The sequence below is a fragment of the Alosa sapidissima genome, chromosome 1 (genome assembly GCF_018492685.1).
Source record: "Alosa sapidissima isolate fAloSap1 chromosome 1, fAloSap1.pri, whole genome shotgun sequence".
Lineage (NCBI taxonomy): Eukaryota > Metazoa > Chordata > Actinopteri > Clupeiformes > Clupeidae > Alosa > Alosa sapidissima.
This window is the reverse complement of record NC_055957.1, coordinates 46034833-46055146: the sequence shown is the minus strand read 5'-3', so window position 1 is coordinate 46055146 and position 20314 is coordinate 46034833. Positions and strand designations below refer to the sequence as shown.

The following is a 20314-nucleotide window of genomic DNA, read 5'->3' as shown; positions in this document are numbered from 1 at the left end:
TATACCTTAAGCTATCCAAGCACCATGAGAAGAGCGGTAATGCACTCACAGGAAAAAAGACAAGAATTATAGGTCAATGTCATTAAATTTTAATAAATAGTTTGTCATTAGATCCCCAATATTTACAACATGTTCACAACTTCCAACGTGTTCCTGCTATTCAAGAGTTTTGATAAACTTAGGCACAAAGAAAGGTCATTTTTTCTTTCTTTTTTTCCTAGTTTTGGGCCACAAACCAGACTAATAGGATAGCAGACAATAATGTCCAGTTGCATCACTACAAAAAAAAGTCCATATCCCCTTGAACACAAAGCTGTTCTAGCTTTCTCTGTGTTAAAACATAATAAAGTGAGCACAAATTTGTGGTTTAATGTTTAAATGATTAAGCTTTCTGTAACATTCAAAGATCTCAGGGTAAATATCAATTAAGTAAGTATCAAATCAGGCCACAAAATGTTATTTCCAATGTGTTAAGCACAAGCAAGTGACACACGGTCCACCTCAAACTGCACTATTTGTTTCCTCATTAATGTTGTCAGTGATTTGGTTCCCTGAAGGGAATAGAAATGGCACCAACAATGCATAAAAAATTATAATAATAAAAAATAAATCTACAAAAAAAATAAACACAACATACAAAACAACAAAAATAAGCATGGCACAAAACCATATAAAACAAAACAAAGAAACAACCTTCTCAGGTGTGTTACCTACTGCAGTGTTTGTGATGTAGCTATGTGAGCCATTTCAATGCACTTGAGGTTCAATGTAGGAAAATCAATTGTTCAAATATACACCAACAGTTAAGATTAAATACAGTAATTGAAATATCACTTCTATCCAAAGACAGTGCACAGAAGATGCAGAGTATCTTTGAAGCTGATTACATACGAATCCTTGAAATGGTTAATTGTCTACTCAAAATATCACATTTGTAGATTTATACCACAGAACATGTAACCTTTTACGTTCTACTGCAGCAGCATGGTGATGATGTACTCCATCCAATCTAACCATCCACTGAGACTTACTGACAACGTCAGTGCTCACAATGAGAACCAGAATGACGGGGAGCCTGTTGGCTTGTGATGGGAAATGCATGAGCCCAGACACAGACGTGCACACGCAAACACACACACACGCGCACACGCACACACGTAAGAAGGCCCAGCGATTGGGGAGCGGAGGTCATTTAGGTGGACACGAATTAGACTAAAGAGTATGTGAGCTCCGATGGGAGCGATATATATCAACAATTACTCACCCTTCTCAGAGCATAAGTCTTCATTCAGGTTAGGTAATATCAACATGAAATCAATTAAAAGGCAACTTTTCCTTTTAAATAAAAACATTTGACACAGCCATCCTCGAAGGAGAACAGACAAATGGGAACAAACTGACATTAATTCGGTGTCCAAGAGAGGGAGAGACGGTGGTAGTAGTTCGGCTCTGACTAACTTAACCCATGTTCCTGGCAGGATCAGACCAGTGGTGTGGGAAAAACAGTAGAACTCAGATCTCCGAAACAAGCTGTGTTTGTATCAAATAGACTAAACTCTCACAGTATAAAATTGTATCTATTGTGTGCTCTGCTGTACTGCTTTGAAGAAAAAAAAAAAAAAAAATTCCGCAGGATATGAACCATTTCTACTCAAACATCAGCACCACCGATCCTATGAAATGTTAATACCAAAACCTTAACAAAGTGGCAGGTGACGTTTTGGCTCACAACCAGTGTCGACAGTGGAGCTCACCAATACGTTAACTGTTACTTTTTGAGTCTCTGGATAAAGAACCGCAACATCATTGTATGGTCTGTGGGTCTGTTCTTTTTTTTTTTTTTAAAAGAGGGTGGGAAAAACAATAGAACCAGCCACAAAAGTCTATATTAAACTTATGTCGATAACCTTCGACTGAAATACATCATTTAAGCTTCTGCAGGCGCCTCTCAAATGTGAGCCTTGACACCCAAGTATCCACTTCCTGGTGGCTCCAAGGCCAAGGGCACGTCCTTCAGTGAGCTAAGCTCCTGGCTCGCCCCCCCACTGCTGCTGCGGCTCGTGCTCTGCCCAGCCTCCTTGTTCACTGCACTGGCTCTCACAGCGCCAGCGCTCTGTCACACGTCTTAGCTTATAGGTGGCCGAGAAGGGCCCAGTAGAGTCTGTGGAAGTCTTTCGCCAGAGCAAGGGAGCATTGCCAGAACCAGCTTGGGAGGTGGGGTGAGTAAAGGAGGTGGAGAGGGGGGTGGATGGGTGTTGCATCCTCTTCTCTCCTCCACCCTCCTCCTGGCCTGAGGCTTACCCTTCCCTGTCCCACCCTAAACAAACAAACAAACAAACATACATAACAAAACAAACTGAAAAAACACCCTATTGATCCACTCCCGACACCCTTTATAACCACCACCACCGACCCCATGGACCCCAGCCTGTGGGGTGTTAGTGGCAGGGGTTATACGCAGCTGTCCTCCAGCAGTGGCTCCTTGCCCTCGCAGATGCCGCCCTGCGGGCCGTGCCCATGACTCTGGGCGCCGTTGTTGTGCTTCTTGTAGCCGCCCGGCCGCATGCTCACGCCGTTGTGCTCAGGGATGAAGAGCGCCACGAGCAGGGAGAGCAGCACGGAGCAGGCGCCGAACAGGAAGGGAGGTCCCGGGATGATGGCACTCTGCAGGTGAGGGGGCAGAGAATATTAAAGCACAACAATTGTAAATGACAATAGAGGACGCAGTTTTACCAAAAACATGTATTACATTCAATTCAATCAATCCATCCATGATGTTTACATATTATGGATTTACGACCTAATTGTTTTAGAAAAAAAAAAAAAAAAAAAAAAAAAAAAAAATTCTAAAATGACTAACAAAAAATAACTGACAAGAAACACAACACACTTTTAAACGGCCACTTTCTCACGAGGATCAAACAAGTCCCCTTTTCTGAGGGACAAATCGACCCAACAGCAGGGCCTCTGTGCCTGTGGTGGCTGCCCTGGCTCCTCACCTCGTCTGTGGGGTTGGCCATGTTGGGCTTGGACCCTTTCTCAGGGCTCTCAGCTGGGTCCATCTCGTTGAGCTCCACGTGGAACAGGTAGAAGACAAAGCCATACAGTGCGGGACCCAGGCCGTTGCACAAGCCTCGGATACCTGTGATCATCCCCTGGACTACACCTGGAGGGACAAACACAGGCTGCGTCATTTCTCCCATCTCAGCTGTTCTTGGGCTACAGGTATTTGTCTAGGGCCAGAGCACGGTTTGGAGCTAAGTGTTGGTTTTGATCCTACAAGCATGCCTGTGTTAGTAGTTTGTGAATGAGATGGGTTGTGTGTGTGTGTGTGTGTGTGTGTTAAAGCGTCTGAAGTTGTAACAGTGGCCATGTAAACTAACAGTGCAGTGAGATTCTTTTCAGATGTAGGAAAACATTAGTTCTGCTTTTTAAAATAGTTTCTTGTTTCTTTATCAGGATGATCAAGACACTGCTCGAGAGCTGCACAGATGTATGTGTGTGTGTATGTTATATGTGCATGGTTTCCGTGTGTGTGGGTCACTCACCAGGGACTGATCTTCATGAGGGTGATTGGTGCAGGGGTGTGTGTGTGTGTGTGTGTGTGTGTGTGTGTGTGTGTGTGTGTCTAAAGTTGTTATTGCTTCTGTGGCTAGCGTGGTGAAACATGTGGCTGGTAGAGGGGGTTTTGGTTTGAGGCCCCAGTAGATACAGTAGTGTGGATGGCTCTAGTTTTCATACACGCACGAACGAGCGAGCGAGCGAGAGAGAGAAACAGAGAGAGTGATGGCAGTGTGATCGAACCTTGTTGGTCGGGGTCTGCGTTGCGGGACACAATGGCACTGATGGCAGGGAATGTGATGCTGGACATGGCAGCCACTGCCCCAGCTGCCCACATCATCCTGAAAGAACAAAGACATTTAAACATTAATTATTTTTAAGATTTAAATCACCTTTGGACTGAGTCACACACACTGATCAAACCAATTAAAACTTAAATCAGGTGTTTGGATGCCCACTTGTCATTTTCTGAGCTATGTCTTTAATGAGCAACTAATTCAAAGTTACTTTTGATGGAATGTGCTCAAGTAGAGGTCATACAAACCAACCTTCTGGTCTGCTAGCAGCACAGCCAATGCTGTTTCTGTTCAGGTTGGAACACACCAACATATGGTAAGAAAAGCCACATCCCCAACTATATTGTCAAGAGACACCATTTAGCATCTTACATTCATGTTTAGAGTTAATGTTGTGCCATTGTGTGCTAAAGAGAGGGGACAACACAGCAGGCTATCTAAACTAAACACAGCTTTCAGTCAGGCAAACTCTGCCAAGCTGAACTAAGCCAAAAATGACAAATGAAACAACGAAACAGACATACCAACCAAACACAAAAGTGAAAGATAAACAGCTTCAGTGAATGGGCGTGCCAACAAGCCTTTGTGGGAATTAAAAAAAAAAAAACTGTTTTAATGTACGCTCAGTGATCGATTCAAAGATGTTGATATTTGAGTCAATCTATCAATCAATCAAATACTCCTGAAGCAGCATTATTGATTGGCTTGTGTATGGTTCGAATTGTGTATGGCTTGGTTCAAGCCACCTTGATATGCTCCCATTTACAGAGGCAGGACTATGACTAAGGACTATCAACATAGACCGTGGTTATTTTTAGAAGAACAATGATATTCATTTTTCATAATATTTTCCCCGAGAAGATTTTCCAGCAGTTCCAGCATTGTAATCTCACAATGAAAACAATGAGGAAAAATCCAACCTTAAAAGGGAAGCTAATTTATTCTGAGAAAAAGGAAAAATCACATAAAGAAATAATATTTTTTAACAAAAACAGATTGACCACAAATATTGGCACCCCTAGAAAATCTTCCATACAAAATGCAGAAGCATTTCCCTTTTTAGATTCAACTTCTTTAAGCTACTGCTGTATGAACTTTCAGAAGTAGTTCATGACTTTCTTTTTCACTAAAGTATGAAAATAAAGTGACACAGAAGCTAAATCCCCAAATATTTTTTTAACATGGGAGGACAAGAGAATAAACTAAATTTAAATAAAAAGAAAGTTGACATTTGTAAGTCATGAAATGGCTATACAAACTAGGTACTTCATTGAAAATGCCCATATTTACAATTAAAAGAATAATTCAAAGGTTTTAATCAACTGGAAATGTGACAAACATGCTTGGACAAAGACCCATGGTTATCTTGCCCCCACGCACAGTATGGAGGATGGTAAGAGAGGCAAAAGAAAAAAGAAAAAAAAATCTTGGGGTCACCAAGTCCCCCAAAAAATCTTCAAATGTGACTTCACTGCTAATAGATTATTTAGAGGGCATGCCAAAGCCTTTCCAGTCATTTAATTACAAATGTAAATGGCAGGAGTTACTAAATGGTACAGTCTGGCATTGTGGTCTATTGTCAGATGAAATGAAAATTGCGCTCTTTGGCATGAAACACTTTAGGTGGGTTTGGCGTCTATTGCCAGATGAAATGAAAATTGCGCTCTTTGGCATGAAACACTTTAGGTGGGTTTGGCGTACATAAAAGAATGACTGTACTGAAAAGAACCCCTAATGAGTCTATTATATGCTTAATGAGAATTATTGTGGAGGGGGGCAAATGCTATGAGCACTGAAAGTAAGGGAGATTTCCCAGGTTTCTCACCCAAAACACGGGGAAAGATCAACATTTGTCTTTCTGATGCTATCCCTCTGCTAACAGCAAGAATTCAGACTACAAAACTGCTGCACTAACTAAACAAGGAATGGAGCTAGGTCTAACGTGACTTTGTTTACAGAGTGCCATCTAATCTTGTTCTCACATAAACCACGACATTATCTTAAATAGGTTTACATCACTTTAATGTCACCTTAAAGCAAGCTAAATAATGCCAATAATTCTGGAGGGTACTGTATGACATAACCATCAACAGATTTAAAGGGAAACTTGGCAGGATTTCCCCCTCTGCTGGAGAAATTGTGCATTATGCTATTTCAAACTGTGGGAAAAGGTAATAATAAAGCACATGGATTTGTTTACAAGCTAGCGAACGGTTAGCATAAGTTCAGAGATATGTGTGATTCATATCCTTCCCATTTTTGATGTAGTAGGAGAGGAGGAGGCATTTAGCAAAAGACAGTCTACCAGCAGGCTTTGGATCAGATCAGTTGAGCTAGAAATAGATCTACTATAAACAGTTTTTTTCTCTTCTTCTTCTTACTAATTATTCTTTATTTTGAAATGATTTTACCCTGTGTGTTTTATGTTTTCTTTTTATTAGGATCTTTACCTTTTGAACTATTCTTTGACTATACTGCCCTTCTATGCTTTTATTTGATATTATTGTTTGGTTTTGTTTATGTAAAGCACATTGAATGACCTCTGTGTATGAAATGCGCTATATAAATAAACTTGACTTGACATTCACAGCAAAAATAAACAGGTTGAGCAACACTCAATCTGAGAGCAACGTAGCCATAATTGTCTGCCTATTTCAGAGCACCTGCTACATCTGAATCATCTGAAATGTAACCTTTATGTAGAGGTCCTGAATAACAAGAGGTTCCGTGCAGATTTGATGCTCTTATAACTTTGCCGATGATTACAAAAAAAGAAAAAGAAAAAAAATCAAGATGACTGGCTGTTGTGCTTTTACAGTGTGCAAGTGAATGTCTTTTCCTGTGATATTGCTCATCATGTGAAGATTTTGCGGTGGTGCACCGCTGCTGAATGCTTAGGGTAAACAATGAATACACTGTTGCAGATAATCAGCATAGATGAATCCCAGGTCCACTCTACAGGCATCAATATCAGCTTCAGTGACTTTTCAAAGTGTCTGCACCACTCAACAGGAACATATTTCAGACAGCCTGACAACTTCTGCCCTCTAGTGGCCAAATTCCAGAAGTGTTACTACAGTACTGACAGCATTGACACTTACCAGGGCTGGGAGCCAAAGCCGTACCAGGCTAGCTGCAGGATCTGAAAGCCCAGACCCAGGAGAATAGTGTTTTTATTCCCTATGGATCTCATCAGGATTCCCAACACCACCGTCTGGAACACGCAGAATGCGGCTTTAGTAAGTAGTACATCACTTCTTAGGTTACAAGATGCCACACACACACACACACACACCGAGAGAGAAAGTCCCCCAGGCACCAAACCCACCTGAGCCAGGATGGAGAGGATTCCCACCACAGCAATGAAGGCAGCAACCGTTTCTGACGAGAACCCTATGACCTGCGGGAGACAATGCGGGGGATTAGGCTGCACAACCTACAAAAATGGACGCAAACCTGTCCTGCACAGATCATCTCATCATATCATACCATTTGTCGCATCATATGATATATCATAGATCATATATCACACCATACAATCACCATGTTTGTTTTATATTTCATTTTTGTTAGTAATACCCTATTGTGAACACACTGAAGTGCCATCAACAGCATCATTTTAAAAATACTACAATGAGCAAAACTCATTTAATAAAATACATCAAAAGCAAAACATATAAATAACTCATTCATTACCAATATTAGTGAGGTGTGTGCACTTAAACCCTTTGAGAAGAGTAAAAATTGTGTCACTGGACAGAGAGAGGGGGTTTTGAGTGGTGTGGCTTGTAACACTATCCAGCCTGCTGTTACAGCAAACATGATGACACCACATGGTCAAACTCTGGCCCAACTAGTTCCTAAGCACATAACACTACGGGGTGTGTTTACACTCGGAGCCTGAGGCCAGTGCCTGTCGGAGTTAGACAAGACAACAGGTCAACATGGCTGGACAAAGTGTACAATGGTCCACATCCAGGCCATTCATTTAAACAGGACAAAATGTATGATAAATGGAAGGTGTCTAATCTATACATTCGTATACATAATGAGATTTCCATCCTAACTTGAGAAGCCTAGTATGTGTGTACGCTTCAAAGTGGTACTTCAGCTGCAGTTACTAGATAGTCTAGAAAGTCTAGATATGGTCAGTATCAATAAGATTTTTGTGTCCATCCAAAGTGTACTATTGTGAATCCAAAGTGTATTGTGAATTTGTTTGTGTCAAAGTCTGAGTGGGGAAGTAAGCAAATATGAGTCAGTTTAAGTATCTGACCGTGTTGCTTGAACTTCACCTGTCGGAGATAAAGGAAGAAGCTGGAGTACTGGCCGGCCTCAGGGAGATAGGACAGGAAGACTGTGATGCAGATGAGCAGGACAGTGGAGTCCTGACCAACTTTCCGCAGCGACTACGCAGAGCAGGGAGACAGAGACGGAGACATAAGACTGTTATGGTGGAAAACATTGTGTGTCTATTTGGAGCCATCCCTCACAGTTGGGGTGTGTGGTTATTCCACACACACACACCTTGACCAATCCATAAAACCTGCTTAGTGACTGCTTTGCACACCCAGAGACCAGGAACAAGGTCAGTAAGGCCACCCAGGAGGATGCTACTCACAGCGAAGGGGTCGGCCTGCTCCCAGGAGATGGGTGCACCCCAGGAGGCGGGCCTCATTTTCTCCGGCAGGGACTCGGGCACGGCCACCAGGATGAAGCAGATGTCCAGCAGGGCAATGGCCGTGGCCAGGATCACCACCAGCGTGTCACCGTACGCCTGTGACAGGTACGCCCCGATGGCTGGGCTCGTCACTAGGCTGGCCGCAAACGTGGCAGATACCTACAGGGGTCCAGAGGGGCCACATCAGGGCAGGCAAGAATTAGGCAAAATAAAAACTGTGAATGTTTTGTAGGACATAATAGTCTGCACTTACGTAATGACAAACCACAGTTTAGAGACAACTCTGTAGACCCCACACTACCATAAAGGCTCTTCCCCCCCGTCTGCACCCATCAGGTACATTTGCTGTTAGTTTTACACAGAGACTTCAATTCTCCTTTCTAAAACTGATAGTTCCAGTCCTTGATTGTGATTGGCTGAATGATACACCTTGACCGCATTTCGTTCTTTATTAAAGCGCTACCATAACTTGCTTAACTCTGCTAGTGCGACGTGCCTAACAACCCCCCTTAGCTGTCGCAGAATCAGTGTAAATTACAGCCTCTATTTTGGCCTGGATAACCAATTTCAAATGGACTCAGAGCACATATCTCCAAACAGATGATATATTAGAATGTCTTGTTACATGAAGCTAGATCTTACGGTAGCCTACCAACTAACAAATGCACAGTATATATGTTATTAGGATTAGGAAGCTTGACTGTCTATGTAGGAGGATTTACCCTAGGACACCCAAGACAAAACACACTGACACAAAACAGCTTTATTGGGCCTGATGATGTTTCAGGTTTGTAACATTCTCAAGAAAGACTGGCATCACTCTAGTTACCAAAGGAAACTGAGGCAACATAGTTGCAAGTCACGCGCAAATGGGAACTTTGAATAACCAACAACAAACCACATCAGGACTTCACTCAAGTCTCTTCAACCTATCCCATCACATGTCTAATGACTATTACATTGTCCCAACTTGGGAAAATATCAAATAATGTCCCTCACATTCCATATCAGTATGTGGCAGGCAATAAAGCAATAAAGATTAAATAATCCACTGTATCATACCTCTATGTAAACCAGAAGTATTGGCATGTATTACAAGTGTCACTCTTTTGCTAAAACCAAGCTAAATTCAGTAATAAGAGCACAGTGATATAGCGACTGTAATATAGAGTCAGACAGCAGCCGACCGTCGGCCTTCAACTCACCAAACCATAGGCAGTGCTCCTCTCATGCTCCTGCGTGATGTCAGCTACATATGCAAAGATGACAGAGAAGGTGACCGCAAAGACGCCCGACATGGAAATAACGGCAAAGTACCACCTGAAACACATTAAACACATTAAACACATTAAACACATTAAACATATTAAACACCTCATCAGATCAAACATATTAAACATATTAAACACCTGATCAGATCAAACACATTAAACATATTAAACACCTCATCAGATCAAACACATTAAACACCTCATCAGATCAAACACACCATTCACCTGCCTGGAGGCAACCAAGAGTCTTCCAAAGGCTTTGTATTACAAAGGCCTTGTTAAATTGGAAAGAAAACATTTAATTAATTAATTAATTAATCAATCAATCAATCAATCAAGCACCGCATACTTGGTCATCCTATTAATTCACACACACCATACTAAATCAGCAGTAAAACATACTAAATTTGTTTTAAATTCCATAGTAGTAAAAATAAATAATATGTTTTATATTCTATAGTAGTAAAAATGTTTGTTGTGATATCACTTTATTAAAACTTAGCGTGTAACAGTGGCGATGTAAAATTAATTGTGCAGCAAGATTCTATTCACAGATAGAGAAGTAGGAAAATATCAGTTCCGCCTTTAAAATAGTTTGGGTTTCCTTATCAGCATGATCAAGACACTGCTCGAGAGCTGCACAGATGGATGAGTGTGTACTGCAGAGCTAGTGAGCGGAGCAGAGCGATGCGAATATCCCGCTCCTCGCTCAGGTGGCTGTTCACTCGGCCGCTCCTCCGCTCAAATTCACGTCAGGCCACTCCGCTCAATTTCGCTCCCCGCTCCACTTCAAAATCCTCCCGCTCTAGTGAAATCACTCCACGCTCGCTCCAATGTAAAGGAGGGAGAAATAATCTACAAGCCGAAATGTCACCTTAGAAAACTTAAATTACAAAGAACTAAGAGCAATGGCAATGTTACATGTATTGTAAAAGATAGCCTAATGCAACACCGACAGTGCAACAACGAACAAGCTTGCCAACGTCAATACACATAAGCCTAAAACTAAAGGGATATGTGGGATTAATTGCCTAAATAATACAGGTTTAGCATCCAAGTTTTACTTCAGCCTTACTTAAAGCATAGGCTATTCAAATTGCTCACGTTTTTCTTTGCTCTCCTTAGCATGCTTCCGCGAAATGTGTCTTCTTAAATTCCAAAATAAATCTCACTGGAACAGTGTGACCACATAGTTGTTCTTGCTCTACATTGTTAGTATCTAGTTGTTTTGTAGGAATAGTACGCTTGTAAGCCATATGACTTTCAGTTTCCTTTCTAAAATATTCAGCGACTTCATCCCCAACGAACTTACTGTAACGTCGGCATGCTGGACTAGTCCTATGAGCTACGGACTCTGGAACATAGCATTCTGGGATACGGGGGAGAACTATGGGGGTTGTTTGTTTGTGTTAATGCCTTTATTTACTGTTTAAATGTCTGTGTTTTAGTGTAGTGTGTTACCCTTTTAAGTCTTCCTCGTGTGTGATCCTTTTTGTGTGGGGGGCTGCGTCCAGCCCTGTATGGTAGTGTGTGTGTGTGTGTGTGTGTGTGTGTGTGTGTGACATGCCTAGGGTGCGCTGTTTTAGTGATCTGTATTCTCTCCCCTAATTCTGAATGCTAGCCTGTAAAAGCTTCTCTTGACAAAGCTCTGGCTATGCCGAATCTGTTAGGTCAATATGTTTGTTTTGAATTGTAGCGGTCTTGGTTACACTATGAAGACGTGAATTCAGGGTGGATCTGGGCATGCCTCACACTCGTGGCGTGAACGGTATCGGAGTGAAAATGGAGCGGGACAAAGCGGCCGCTCCGGTCTCTAAATTAAAAAGCGCTCCGCGCTCCAACAAAATTCCATCCGCTCCGCTCCTCGCTCGCTCGCGCTCCGCTCACTAGCTCTGGTGTACTGTATGTTATATGTGCATGGTTTCTCTCTGTGTGTGTGTGTGTGTGTGTGTGTGTGTGTGTGTGTGTGTGTGTGTGTGTGTCACTCACCAGGGACTGATCTTCATGAGGGGGATGGGTGCAGGTGCGTGTGTGTGGTATATGTGCGTATGCATGTGGGTGTGTGGGCCACTCACCAGGGACTGATCTCCATGAGGGGGGATGGGCGCAGGTGCGTGTGTGGGCCACTCACCAAGGACTGATCTCCATGAGGGGGATGGGGATGGGGATGGGCGCAGGTGCATGTGTGTGTGTGTCACTCACCAAGGACTGATCTTCATGAGGGGGATGGGTGCACAGGTGAAGAAAACGGTGAGCAGCAGGAAGGACTTGCGGCCCCATACGTCTGAGAGCGCTCCGATCAGCGGCGCGCTCAGGAACGACAGCAGACCCTGACGATACAAGGAGGGTGCCGTTAAAACAAACAAGCTAACAAACAAACCAGAACTACAGACTAGTCCACCTCCACAATCACCTCTCAGCTTGGACTAAAGGGTTACACTTCAACTGTTAAAATGAACCTGAAAACAACAAGACACTACATATGCACCGGTCTCACTTTCTCTCTCTCTCACACAATCATACACCCCATCATATACTACTACCCTTTAAAATGCAGCACCCCATCAGTGTAAAAAGGAGGAAAGTAGTAGCATTTAACTGACATTTAACTAAACTTTCACAGATGGTCATGCACAAGCCTACGTCACAAATATGCCTCAATCCTTTGTGGACCCCTCTTGCATTTGATGGAGCATACAAAGTTCTGTGTCAGGATTCAAGTGTCATTGGCCTCTTCTACAAGTTAGAGATGGCCATAGAGTGTTGCTTTTTAACAGTGGGTGTTAAAATGTCCTGTCCAACATGACTAAGGAGAACAACAGTTTGTGGGAGGCCATGGCTACTTATCAGAGTAAAATACAAGGCCCAATGGCAGAGGTTTGATGGGGTGAATGACCTCATCTGTTCCCGTGAGAAAGAGAGGGAGAGAGAGGGAAATGGGGAGAAAGCTTGGTTCTCTCACCTTGACTCCATGAATAAGGCCATTCATCAGGAATGTGTGCTGAGGGAATGTCTGATGTAAAACCTGAAACAACAAAGAAGACAAAAATGGTTGACTACACAACAAATACCTCACAAGCTCCATTTCCCAAATAACAACCCAGCTGAGAGTAGCGGTTATTCAGGTCACATAGGTGCTAAATATGGGTGGGGTGTACAACACAGCTCGTAGCATCACATTAAAGTCCAAGTTTCCAAGGAGCACCTGACAAAGTAACAACAGGAAAATACCACATATCAAGGTTTCCCCCAGGCCCTGTCTTACACACGTTATCATAATACCTATCTATCCTTGGTATGCCAAATGAAGACGTGAGTGAGACTAGCACAATCCTCTCTTATTTCCCCTTGCCAGGTATGAGATGCAGCATGTGTGCTAGCACTTTTTTGCCCTCCATTCAGTGAGTAGCCTACTTCACCCAGACAAAGAAATGCCCTATTCAACGGAGTGTTGGTTAATGATCTCTGAGGCAACCTCGGTCACTTTCACTAAACACACACAGACAAAGTCAAGTGTTTCCACTGACATGAATCCAAGGCTCTTTCAGGGAAAAGTACATGAGTACAAGCAGCAAACACATAGAATGGTGGCAACATGCATCACTGTCTGTGAAGAGCCCCACCCATGTTCCTTTACTCATGATGGTGAAGACAAACATTATCATTTGGGCTGATGTTCAAAGTGGTTTTAAAAAAATATTTTAAATATTTTTAATATTAACACCTGCCGAGTGAGATTATTTTCTCCGTTGATTGGTGCCAAACACCCTTTTGCATGTTTAAGAAACAGTATAAATGTAGTGTTTGAATTTTACAGAAAGCGCCCGAGGGAAACAGAGGTATGTGACTACTATAGCTACCTGGGTTGTGCACCGAGTTCCCGGATTGGAAACTACTGGTGTTGTCAAAAATGTACTTTCACCACCTGCTACAGTGTCTGAATATACTAATTAAGTTTTGTCAGACAGCAGACAGCAGATGCTAGTGGCAGATGCCAGTGGCAACTAAAGTGTGCCACTGAAATGAACAGCATTAGTCAATGTAATGCAACCAATGATTACTAAAACACCAACATTTTCCTTTAGATAAGTATGAGGCTGAAGTGCTGGGAAAGATAGTAAAATTCTTGGTAAAAGATAAAACGATTAAACCCTGTGAAATGGAGCACACCTTGCAGTAGACGTGCTATGAACACACATCTGTTGATAATCTGATTTCAAGAGGAATAAGGGGATTACAGACTTAAGATGCCAAGTACTATCTGGTAGTGACAATCCTAAGTGTGTGGTGGTGTGTGTGGGGATCAGCAACCACTCTAGCTCTAGCTGCCAAAACGCAAATCCTTTCCATTTACAACACAGGACATTCACAACAGAGGGCAAGAAAGAGAGAGAGAGAGAGAGTGGAAAAAAAACAGCAAGCTGAGAGAGAGAGAGAGAAGAATTGTTTACAAGAGTGGTGATGCTAAAAGTTTTATGAAGACTCCTCCGTTACTCATCTTGAGAAGTGTTTTAATTCTTGAACAGAGATAGCGTCCGCTAAAAACTACTTCATCAATCTGAGCCATCTGAACAACAGAGGAGTCAGATCTAGTGAGCAGGCAGCTCCATAGTGTCAGCACCTCAGCTGCTCATCGGTCAGGTGCAAACACTAGGCATTTCCCACTTCAGCTCCTGACATAAATGGATGGAGCTTCTGACAATAGACTTGTTTGATGTTTCTCTCGAATATTGCTTGAGCCATTAGCAGCACTAAAGCCCTTGTCAACACGCCAGGCTTTTTCATCAACAAAACCCATCCGTGCGTCATGCAGCCCTCTCCATTTGATTAGGATTCAATTATTCATAGGCGTTAGTGGGACCACATTCATGATTCCACACAGGCAGAGGGGGAAATGAGCTGGCGCCGGTGCCCAGGGTCGAAACAGGGCTAGCCGCAGGCAGGGTGACGTGGACAGCAGCAGACAGTGGCAGCTCTTGGCGGCTCTGGTTCAGATCCTGCATGGATCTACCGAGTCGGGCCGAATGATGACCGGATTGGACCCATTTCAGAATCAGCGGCAGGCTGCTTTGGTGGATGGATGAGTGGTTGAGTGAGTGGGTGGGTGTTTGTGACAGTGAGGCTGCCTGTTGGCACATCGCTCTGACAGGAAATGGAAAGTGGCTGGAGACAGGGTGAGGTTGTGCAAGTGAGGCCATGTGTTTTTACCGTGAGCATGGGAGTGGTGAGCAGACCCCAGGCGAAAAACTCCAGGAAGATGACCACCACGGCATGGTACACGCTGGGCTCTCCAATCCCCTGTGGCTAGGGCACAGCAAAAGAGCACCAATTAGCAACAGACACACAATACAATAAATAAGCTAAAACATTCTACATATTCAGCAGGCTTCCCAAGTTCCTTTACAGGCAACATTCCAACAGGGTGAGTATCACTTAGGCTTTTTGAAATCCTCCGGGAAAGGGTATGAGGATACTGAAAACCATGGACAGAGTGACACAGACTCACACAAAAGTAGGGCAGACAGCTCTCTAGACTCAAACAACACAAAGAAAGGAGAGGTTTTAACGTTTTTGTTGTTGTGGTCATTCCCAAATGTGAGCGACACAAGAAGCAGGGCTCAGGTCTGGTGTGGCACAGCAGCAAAACAAACATGTCACGTTCTAACATGACCATTACCCGCTACCGTTCACAAGCACAAATGATTAGGGAATGGCTCCTTTCCACATCTGTTTAAAACTGAACACTTGTTGAAACTCTTGCACTATGGATCCATATCATATCCACTAGCACACTTGTACTATACATACATCTCAACCTTCTTGCGGTTTCCTCAGTTTTGTGTTTACACATATCCATTACCTGTATGTTGATGTGTATGTGTGTGTGTGTGTGTGAGTGTGTGTGTGTGTGTGGCAGAGGGCACAGGTTTTTAAAACTTGATCGGAATAAACTGCCACCATACACATTTGAATAATGACCAGGCTCATAAAGCAGTTGAGAGACCATCCATACAACAGCAGTTCACCATTTCTATGTGAAGTGTGGTGATGTCATGCTTGGTGTGAATGACCTGACCACCATTTGACTAAGAACAACAAATAACTCAGTTTATTTTACAAAGCCAGGATTAACAGTGTAAATGCACATTGAATTGCAGTTTAAATACATCCTGACACTAAAGTTAATAACACAGTCCACTTATTTGAATGCCATACGCTCATGACCTTTGAGAAAGAATGTGGTAACCTTTGGCTACTTGACACTATAACGTTAGGCTTAGGTTGATATTTTGCATGAGTCACATTGAATAATATGGCAATGTGATTACAGGTGTTCTTCTGTATTATGCCGCTGTAATGTCACACTGAAAATATGGACCTCTAATTTTTAGTGGCAAAGTATCACCCGTCGCGATGATTTACGTAACTTGTGCTTTCTGTAACGTAGCTAGTTAGCAAGCCAAGTCTAGCCAGCCATAGTCAAGTTTGAGTTGACAAACAGGTGTTCCACGACTCTGCCGACGTAGTCTACTCCAAAAGCTGAAATAATCGGAAACAACACTGCTTCTGAACAAGTACCTATAGTGTTATCTAGGGGTTACTTTAAAGTAATCCCCTTTCAACTGACTTAACTGTATTATAGATGGCAACCCACTAGCTAACATATTAACGCAAGTCCATTCAGCTAGCCAACTAAATTAGCACAACATACTCGTTTGCTAAGAAACACACCCTGGATGCCTAACGTTATTGGACAGATTGCTCATTAACTATAAAGGCTGGAAAGCGTTTCACATCTCTTGTTATTAGGCTAGGATGACTTCTGTCAATTAAGAGCAAAAATTTCCAAAATCCAAATGGAAAAATTAGTTTGATCTGATCTAAATGCATACTGACAGCTACTCAAACCAAACACTAGCTATGTTGCCCAGGGTTTGCTAGCTAGCTAGCTAGCTAGCTAGCCAGCAAAACGTTAACGTTACGTTAATTAACTTGCAGGCTTCGGGCACATCATTTTAGCTGCCATCTGGATAACAATGCTGTAACCACAGCAAGATAGTTCGAGACATGTCCAAATCTATGGTTGTCTGGCTACCATAACATCATAACTTATGCTTACAACCTCCGATTCTGAGCAACAGTCGATTACCCAGCTGGCAACACCAAGCTAGCTGGCTAAATCGTCAAGCTATCATGACAATCTAACCCATACCAGAGCCCGTTTACATTCTCTCTGCCTATACGCCTACTGTCCTAGCTAAACAACAAGACATGCTAACATTAGTTGATAGCTTGCTAACAGTAGGGAAAATAAATATTTAACTCACACTGCCTCCATCTTTTATTATGATTTTCTTAGCCAGAAGAATGCTGCGGTTCAGCCGCTTTTTCTTCTTTTTCTCTCCAGTCATCGTTAACTTATATCCATTCTCGTTGTCAGAGTTGGACCTGTGTAGTGATCCTTAAAAAACAGTTTGCTAACCTGCAAATAGACTTCACCGTTAGCACGCTAGCTAAATGATTGCTCGCACATCCCCACCTCACTCTGACCCGTCTTCCTGAATAAAAACCCCGCCTATTTATTTAAAGTCATGAACCGATTGGTAAATATTTTCAGGAAGTCGCACGCATTTCATGTGATTGGCTGAAGGTAATTTTCGTCACATTTATTCATTACATTTCATTGCTCATTTGACAGCTATGCAAACTCATTTTTAATTCCATATTATGATCATGACCAGTTTTATCAATATATTTTTATATCCCAATTACATCCTATCCTATCATGTTCTCCTTATTCTATGTCCATATTCTATACTTAGTGTAGGCCTATTGCAAAATGTGAATTCAGGATATTTCGATTAAATTATTTGAAAATTTGTTAATTATTGCGTGATTCACAGGGAGACAGGTTTGAATAAAACAGGCAAACAGTATATTGGCTTGTTGGTGTTATATTCAGCAAGTATAGCCAAATTTTGTCTTTTGTCAATGGGCTTCATCTGTTGTTTGAGGCAAACAACAACAACCTTACTTAAAGAGGACTTTGTGGTCAATTTATCTGTGTTAATCTGGTCTCTGGCCAGACTTATAAGTATGACTGCTTTCTGAAATACAGCATCACAGGTATTTCTGCCTATGTGGATGTGTAGGCTTAGCATATTTTTGGCGTTAACACATTCAGCATGTTTTCATTATGTATATTGGCTCATTTTAGATAGAATACCTAAAGTACTGGTATAGCAATCTATCAAAGCTTACCAAATATTTGCTTGTGATATTTTGTGGTGTTTGGTAAGATTAGTATTGTCACCCTAAGGCCTCCTTTTGAGATGTAGCTTGACCTCTGTAAGTGGCTTTGGATACAAGTGTCAGCTCAATTAATAAATGTAAATGCAAATGTAAAATTTGCTGTATGTTCAAGACCAAATAGTGGGTGCCTTTGCTTTGAGTCTTTAAGTTGTTTTGCAGATCACAGATACAGATTACAGATCAACAACCAGCAGATGAAATGTTGACTCTTGTTCATTACCTTCTCTTCTCTTGCAGCTTTGTGGAACTGTTTTGTATATGGTCTTGAAACCAAACACTGAAAAACAGCTTTCAGATATTACATGTGCCAGCTGAAGAAAAATAAGCTTGCTAAAACCCTGACTCACACCAAACACACTCTTTCTCTCTCTCTCACACACACACACACACACACACACACACACACACACACACAGGGATGGATTACTGAACAAGCCCAGGGACCCAAGCCTCTGTGTTAAGTCGCTACTAGATTCTCCACCCCTGATATCTGAATGGGGACTCTCAAAATAACATGCTTATGTTATGTGATACAGTATGTCTTAATAGAGCCCTTCAACCATATAACACAGGTTATGTTATTCACCTCTGATATCTGAATGGGGATCATCAGTCAAATAACACAAGTAATGCTATGTGTGATGTCATAAAAGGGCCCCTCAACCATATAACACGGGTGATGTTATTCACCCCTGATTTCTGAAAGGGACTCCTCAGTCAAATAACATAGGTTACGTTATGCAATATGCCATAACAGGGCCCCAAGCATATACCACGGGTTGGGGGAGGGGGTTGCGTCTGTGCTCAGAGGGCCATAACCCGTCCATGCATACACACACAGAGACACAGAGACAGAGAGACACAGAGAGACACACACACACAGTGTGTGTGTATAGTGTGCATACAGAGTGAAAATTACATTACAATATCATACCTTTCAACATCAACTTGTTTTAATATCAAATAAAAAACATGTTCTGATGAAAATTGGCAAATTGGGTAACAAAATGATTCACTGAATGAATAATTTTCAATGATTCATAGCAAATCATATATTCATGAATGGTTGAGTATCAAATATCAGTGAGTGACATGCTGTTTACCTGGAACTGGAAATTAACATCAGTCACACATAGACACACACCAGATAATATAGGTACAATATATACCATAATACACAAAAACATTATAGATGTATGTTATGTATATATACACAATTTAATATTACTTTCCTGGGCAAATTATCTTGTAGGAACATGTATTTCTGAAAAAAGATCTTAACATGACACAGGAACAGAGGCTGACTTCTGTGGTGTTCATGCTACAGTATTAAATAATAATAATTCAAAACCTCTTTTTGTATGCAGTCTATTCCACGAGGAAAGCCAAACACAGTTGACAACTTATTATTCATCATATTCATGTGGCCACGCTGGTCTTCATGAGGTTGGTTTAGGTTTATGGGCTCCCTCTAAAATGTTAATGTTTGCAACAGTCAGAGGCTTTCACCTTTCACCTCTTCATCCTTTTCACAAAAGATCTTGGATATTGATCCATCACTTCTCTTGAAAAGAAATTTGCCAGCTCAAAATCTAGTGATCATCATGGTCATGTAAGACAAGAGAGCAACAACAAAAGTGCTGAAAGTGAGGCAGCATTCACCAGGGACGCCATTACAGTGACAACAATGATTATCTGGTCTCGACTCCATGCCATGAACAGAGGACTATTCCAAAAACTTGAGGAGTTTTGATAATTGTACACACAGTTAGTGTTTTCAGTGTCTGTCCTTAGGTCTAGAAGACTGTCCTATATATCATCATCTATGTAAGGAATGTCGAGGTCTGAGAAGCGCCGTGTGGTTTTCGAGCTTGGTCCTTGACCCCTAGGACTACATGGGGAGGGCAGACAAGTACCGACATCCTGGTTTGGCAAAATGTATAGAGACTGAGTTCCAGCTCTCTGGTTCGATTTCATCACCTGCTGTTTGTTTGGGCATGGGGTCATCTTTCCTGGAGCACATGAAATGGGAAGTCTTTAACAAGTAGCCTGGCTTTGGGATAATTTAAATAGCAGGAATTGTGATTCATCAGTTTTAGCGGTTAAGGTATTGCCCGTGGTGTTAAATTAGCAAATTAATTTTGCCTAGTTATTAAACTAGCTTTAGATGGACTTAAGACATACATATATAT

General features: G+C 42.0%; 2 protein-coding genes across 4 annotated transcripts in view; both read right to left on the bottom strand.

The window, feature by feature from the left end:
* Window positions 1-66: 66 nt before the first annotated feature.
* Window positions 67-17356, bottom strand: mfsd14a2 (major facilitator superfamily domain containing 14A2). 2 transcript variants are annotated; one of them, XM_042090689.1, is made up of 12 exons: window positions 17138-17356; window positions 15018-15113; window positions 12772-12834; window positions 12012-12139; window positions 9744-9858; window positions 8479-8697; window positions 8153-8266; window positions 7186-7257; window positions 6959-7071; window positions 3805-3902; window positions 3000-3166; window positions 67-2664 (listed from the first exon to the last, which is right to left on the bottom strand). In XM_042090689.1, the coding sequence occupies exons 1-12, from the start codon at window positions 17219-17221 to the stop codon at window positions 2452-2454; spliced, it is 1482 nt and encodes a 493-aa protein (XP_041946623.1). In that variant the 5' UTR covers window positions 17222-17356; the 3' UTR covers window positions 67-2451. The 2 variants fall into 2 exon arrangements, with proteins under 2 accessions (XP_041946623.1, XP_041946634.1); XM_042090700.1 differs by having other exon boundaries at window positions 15018-15107.
* A 1697-nt stretch (window positions 17357-19053) lies between these two features.
* Window positions 19054-20314, bottom strand: part of myo9b (myosin IXb) — a 28899-nt gene continuing 27638 nt past the window's right edge. For both annotated transcript variants that reach the window (XM_042090178.1, XM_042090185.1), the window contains one exon: window positions 19054-20134. In XM_042090178.1, coding sequence (XP_041946112.1) covers window positions 19932-20134 — 203 coding nt within the window. In that variant the 3' untranslated portion in view covers window positions 19054-19931. The remainder of the gene's footprint in view (window positions 20135-20314) is intronic.

Excerpts from the sequence above, each read along its gene's own strand:
- mfsd14a2 (XM_042090689.1), bottom strand. The coding sequence starts at position 17,221 with ATGACTGGAGAGAAAAAGAAGAAAAAGCGGCTGAACCGCAGCATTCTT. Across the intron at positions 7,072-7,185 it reads TCCTCTCCATCCTGGCTCAG|ACGGTGGTGTTGGGAATCCT; the intron begins GTGGGTTTGGTG and ends TGCGTGTTCCAG. Across the intron at positions 3,903-6,958 it reads GGCTTTGGCTCCCAGCCCTG|GATGATGTGGGCAGCTGGGG; the intron begins GTAAGTGTCAAT and ends TTGTTCTTTCAG.